Source organism: Aythya ferina, assembly GCF_964211825.1.
Source record: "Aythya ferina genome assembly, chromosome: 8".
Taxonomy (NCBI): domain Eukaryota; kingdom Metazoa; phylum Chordata; class Aves; order Anseriformes; family Anatidae; genus Aythya; species Aythya ferina.
The window spans coordinates 19,050,342-19,056,528 of NC_140304.1; the positions used below are offsets into that span (position 1 = coordinate 19,050,342).

Below are 6,187 nucleotides of genomic sequence, written 5' to 3' on the forward strand. Positions count from 1 at the left end.
AATAGTTGTTCCAGCACACTCGAGGACACAGAGGCTGGAAAAAAAGTGGCAGGGGGACAGAAAAGCAGAACTGCAACCTAAAGAAATGCTTATAAAATAACACCTAACACCTGTAACAAAGACGGAGCCTGAGAGCAATGCTGCAGAGCAGTCTCCTTGCCAAGTTCCAGCCCTAAGTTTCACCAGTTTATAAGAAAAATCCCCTGTGACTTGAGGTTTCTAACACTGAAAACTCTACAAGTTTAAATGACCAGAAACACTGATTAAAAAAATACACTGTACGTGTCTCTGATCTGCACCCCACATGCTGTGTAGCATAGACAATACCCTTTATTAAACTAACTACTCTAGTTAAAATTAAAAAAAAAAAAAAAAAAAAAAAAAAAGGCTTCTGGGCAAGCAAGCCCTTCATGTCGTCTTCAGTAAGGATGCAGGCAAAACACACAAAATCTGACAGTCATCCAAAGCCCTTTCCACAGCTCTGTCCAAAGGAGAGATGTGTCAATTACGGAAGAACTGAACTAACTGGAAAAGAATCCCAGACAACCTCATACACAGCGGGGGAATACGCCCCTCCACACAGGCAGGGGAGCCCACGAAACTAACTTCCAGTATTGCGTCCTTACAGTTTTTCCACTTATTGCTCTGCCCACATTTCACTCCCTATACCAATGAGGTGGTCTGCAGCAAAGACACAGGCTTCATCACACTAAGGAAAAAGGGAACTCTTCCCCAAAAACGAGAATTCTGACTGTTTTTTGTGGTACTTGATTCCATTATTTCTACGAATGTGGGTATACGGTTAAATGAATGAATCCAAAGAAACCTAGCAGCAAGGGAACGCCGAGTAATTGAAAATATTCTGTCTAAAGGCCTAACTACAACAGCTAAATACATAAACTAATTTATCACTTGGGGGTCCTTCTGACCTTTTGTTATGCTCCTAGGTGGCAATCATTTACTGAATAACAGCCTTTTTCTTTGCTAGTCCAAGCTGTGAACAAGCATTTTGTTTTTAATTAAAGAAGAATTCTAAAATAATAGCGTGCCTCTTTTGATGGCATATACCAACAGTCTTACAATGGTGATTCCATCAAACACATTTTTATGTATTGGTTCAGCAAGTGATTGTAACTACCTCTGACTTTCAGATGATAGGATCCTACATTGCTGAAATCTAATCAATCAATGGTGAAACAATTCAAGTCCAAAAATATAAGGGAAGAAGCTTTAAAAACACTTGAAATGGATTCTGTGGATAACATCACTACGATATATATATTTTAATTGCCCTGTATACAATAAATACTGATTGTTGATAAATAGCTGATGTTCTAAAATGTGTAAACAAGGCTCCAAAAGCTATCTATTTCAGTATCAGAAAGCACAAACAAAATAAGCAAAAAAAAAGACAAAAAGCTGATGAACAAGAACACTGAAATGAGGGTCCCTGGAAGAGTGACAAGGAATCAGCAAGCTTGGAATAATAATGGACATGGAGCTTTTCACCTCTAGTTCACTGATTTTAATCTAATCAAGGTCAGCAGTGACAGAGCTTTGCCTCAGCCAGTCTTCACGTGAAATGAACTTGTGGTCTCTTAGTTCTCAATGAGTAAATACAGCAGACTGACCCAGCACCAAACACACATGAAAAATAAGAAAAAAAGGAGGGTAAGATCTACTGGCAAAGGAAAATTAAGAAGGCTGAATATTCCTGTCAAACACACTTCAAAAGAACACTACTTTCAGAATAATTATAAGAGTTAAAAAGGGAAGAATCAACTATAATAGGAACTCTGTCAAAATGAAGATACTGTAGAGGGAACACTCTGAGGAGGAGTGAATGAACATAAAACTCACATGCAGAGTCCACATCCATACCACATTCATAGCGCTTAGAGACTTAAAGACCCCAGAAGGTGAAGCTACTAAAGACATGAGATTACCAAAACCCTTGTATACGGGAAGCTGGAGATCTGGCTAGCAGATAAAAAGCAATGTGTACAGAATTATGATTTGAAAATCTTGGATAGTGTAATTTTAAACATGTTTTAAGAGCAGTTTACTGTTACATACTGCTACAGAAAAAAATGCCAAGGACCATCAGAATCCTGCACAGCACAACTCAGAAGTCCAAGCAGTGTAGTTTCAATAGCTATGGAGAGAAGATATACAAGCCTTCCAGTCAGCAAAGAGTGCACTCTAATCACCTGGTCTCTAATCCAGTTTGGCGATTAAAAAGAAAGAAACTGATAATATCTAAGCTAATTATTCTTGAACATCACTACCCCCAAATATTTTCCAAGTGATTGAAAGAGAGATTACTGTTAGCTTCTAAAGAAATTTTTTGTTGCCAGGTATGACACTCCCTTAGATATTTAAAAGGACAAATAAATCGGAGCTGTACATAGCAATTACTTCAAAAGGCTGTATTAACAAGTTATCTGAAGAAAAAAAGATATATATTTTCAATGAACTTTACAATTTGCAGAGCTGACATTCATTTCTGTTTAGAAAACTGCCCTAGTAAACGTAAAACATTTCTGTTTTATATAAAATCAATGACAATCTTTAAACAGATCCACTTAGTAGATTAAGTAAAATACTCTGTGACCTTTTTTTAAGCTCAGAGATGTGTTGTAGCTGTTTCTTTTATTTTGTGTTACTTCAATATATTATTCCAAGATAATGAATGTTAGAGTCAACATTCTCCTACACTAATTGCAACAAGTTAAGGTAAGCTCCTAGTGACTTTTTTTTAAATGCAATTAAAAAAAAAGTCAACACGTGGTAAACGCATAGGTGGTTAAAGAAAATTTCTCAGCTACTGAGAGCAGCTGAAGAAAAAAACAACAGAACAGATCAATGAAAGGCAAAATTAGGATCAGGGATCAAACTTAGAGAAACTTTTAAGATGACTGACAAATGTGTCTCTTAGATTACTTTTATTATTCTAAAAAACTCTCAAAATCTGTAGGCTGTTTTGCCCTGTAGATACCCAGGGAACCCGACAAACCCATTTAAAGCAGGTACAGAGTCAGAGCCTTAGGCTTCTCTTTAGTAAAGGATCACTTTAATTTTGGTCCTTAAAATCTACTGCACATTAAGAGAGCCTGGAACAGAAAGGCATAGGAAAAAAAACAGAAAAGCCTATACTGAAACATTCCACCTTCTGTATACGCATATATGTCTTGCCCTCTGACCTATGCAAGCCTGAGTTGATTTTTGGTAGCTGAGCTTAAGAAACTTAACCAGCATTCAGATTTCATTCACTTTCAACTTCTGCCTAGAAATCCTATGAAATGTTTGCCTCATCCTACTATTGGCATTCACATACAACTATTTTTATTCCTCTAGGCAGCCCAAGTGAAGTAACAAGAACTGAAGAAGTTCAAAAATACGTGGAAAGCTGAAACAAATAAGAGGAGCGTAAAGGCCACAGTTAGGCGAACAGCATTCGCCTGTGCTGACCACAGATAGGGAAGGGCTCTCAAATTACACTTGATGAACTAGCAAGTGTAGTTATCAGAGGAAGCCAAGTTACCCTTCATTGTTCTCTCGGGGACCTTAGCATGCCCTTGATCCACACAATGCCATAAGCTGTAGGCATGGATCAAGGGCATAACATCACTTTCACTAGGCATACCCGGGTATTTTTCTGTCACCGCTTCAAACTACTTCATTCTAAGTGCCCTGAAGTTTGGGATACATGCAATTAAGGACACATACCAGGAAAAAACAGCAGGAAAACTGTCTTGGCAGTGTGAATATGTATTAGAAACATTAAAGCTTTATCACACTTCATGTTTCTCTAGTTTTCAGATACAACGCATTATATGAATAGATTACATATCAGCTTCCACTGCCAGTAAAATAAATTATCAGAAGCAATGTTTAGTATGTGTATAGTACTCATCTACTATTGATCCTCATAGTAAATGAATCCTCATCTTTCCCAGCAGCATGTCAATGATGATCAATTTCTTCTCTCTGTTACAAAGTTGTATCATTACAGAGCCCCTGGCTGCTAAATATACTGAGTAATTGAACATCTGAACTTGATGTCTCTAGCAGCATTTCATTTTCACATGTTAACTCTTCAGCAAAGGGAGAGAGAGGAGTTTTGAGCCAAACTATTTCTGCAACTTAAAATCACTGCATTTAGTAATACAGGAAAAATAATTAAAAAGGAAGTAAACGCTCTCTGTGGTGTAGCATTATTTAACTGCAAATAGCGATACAGCCACTGCTAGGTGCAAAATACAGTGTTTTGCTGTCTGAAGTACTTTGAGCAATCCAACCCACCCCCATTTTCATAGGCTAAAACGCTTCCCGTGAAAAATAACTGTCCTCAGCCAAACAATACAAACACCAATGGTCACACACACAGAACGTGTGTGTTGTGAAACCCGTAATAACCAGATGGCACGTGAGAACCAGAAGGAGAAGCCGCACAGCGGGACTGGATCGGCCAAGCCGAGTCCCTCGTCCTGCATCAGGATGTGGGGTGCGGGTGGAGGGCGCGCTGTGTGGGCAGCTGCTGCCCCGTGTACGGTGGGTTACCCGCTCCTACCCCAGCCCTGGGTGGTGGGTATGAAGAGTAAACAGAGTGCAGAAAGACACCAAGGCGTAACTGGGAGGTTTAAGCTCCTGTCCGTGCTCAGACCGCCCGTGGCATTTCCCATAACAAAGGGCATTGTTGTGGAGAGCGCTGCGCTTGCACAACGGGCTGCTCTCTGCGCCTTGCCTCTTCTCCCATCCACAACAAACAGACCCAAAGTTTCCAACTGGAAAGCGTGCCAGGAAGTTAACTTTCTGCAAATAACGCCCGCCGCTCTTTCCCCCACCGACCGGATCGCCTCTGCACCACTTAGACACCGTGCCAGGGCGGCGAGGGGAACCGAGCGGGAAGCCCACTGAGGGCGGCGAGTGCCCACCCGTGCCTTTGTCTGCCATTTTACGGCGGCTCGGGAGAAGAGAGGGCCACGGGCGGGCGGTGAGGAGAGAAGAGGAGAGGAGCGGAGCACGCAGGGCACGGCCGCAGCCCCGGGCCGACCCCCCCGGCGGATGAGCGGGGCCGCGGCGCTGCCTCCCGGCGGCGGGCTGCCACCTGCCCGCGGCTCCCCCGCCGGTGCCAGCCACCTGCCGCGGGACAGCCGGGCGGCACGGCTCGGCACGGCTCGGCTCCCGGGGCGGGGCGGGGCGGGGGCCGGGCCGGGGGCTCGCTGGGCGCCTCCGCCGCTAGGCCGCGGGGCCTGCGGGCGGCGCGGGGCGGGCGGGCAGGGCCCGGCCCCTCCTCGGGGCGGCGAGGCCGGGCGGCGGGGCCGGGCGGCGGCAGCGGCCCCCCCTCACTCACCGCTCTCGATCTCGTTGCCCTTCTTGGCGGTGGCTGCGTTCCCCATGGCCGAGCCGGGGCGGCGACGGCGGAGGAGGGAGAGGGAGGGAAGGGGAGGGGGGAAGCGGGACGGATGCCGGGCGGGCGGCGGCGAGGCGGCGGCGGGCGGGCCCGGGGCTCGTGTGGCGGCGCGGCCTGCGGCTGGCTCCCGGCGGCCCCGGCCCCGCGCTGGCTCCCTGTGGCTCCGGCCGCCGCGGAGGAGGAGACGAGCGCTCTGCCCCCCTCCCCCACGCCGACACCCGGCGGAAATGACGACCGGGGCGGCGCCTCCGCCCTGCTGCGCCGCGCGGCGGGCGGCCGGGGGCGCGCGGCACGCGGGGACACGACGCCGGCAGCACCGGGGCCAGGACCGGCGCTGCCCTCTTCCCCCCCCCCATCCCGCCCCGACCGCCCGGCGGCCCGAGGGAGCGGCACCGGGCACCGCAGGGCACCGCGGGCGGCCGCCTGCCCCCGGCCCCACTCGGCCCCGCCTCGCCCAAGGTGACCCCGCGGCCGCCCCCGGTGCGGTTACGGGGCTCGGCGTCGCACCCCCGGCAGCGTTGCGAAAGGGAGCGGGCTGCCGGGGAGGAGTTGTTGTTTTTTTGGCTTCTCCCTTTTGCCGCCGCTCGTGGCAGAAATAGCTCCGGCTACGCTTTTTCGAATGGTATTGTGACTTTCGAGTCGGTGATAGCTCTCTAAATAGATGTATTGGAGCGTTTCTGCGGTGGAAGGAAATGCTTATCAAAAGGAAGGCTCTAGCTTGTTGTGCCTTGCAGTGGTGAGAGCAGAGAGCCGACGTGGTAATCCTGTGGC

The 6,187-nt window shown here is 47.4% G+C and overlaps 1 protein-coding gene across 1 annotated transcript in view; it reads right to left on the reverse strand.

Moving 5' to 3' along the window:
• Positions 1-5,601, reverse strand: part of PRKACB (protein kinase cAMP-activated catalytic subunit beta) — a 68,612-nt gene extending 63,011 nt beyond the window's left edge. Inside the window, exon 1 of the mRNA XM_084528511.1 lies at positions 5,357-5,601. Within this exon, the coding sequence (XP_084384637.1) occupies positions 5,357-5,402 (46 nt within the window). The 5' untranslated portion in view covers positions 5,403-5,601. The remainder of the gene's footprint in view (positions 1-5,356) is intronic.
• Positions 5,602-6,187: the final 586 nt, after the last annotated feature.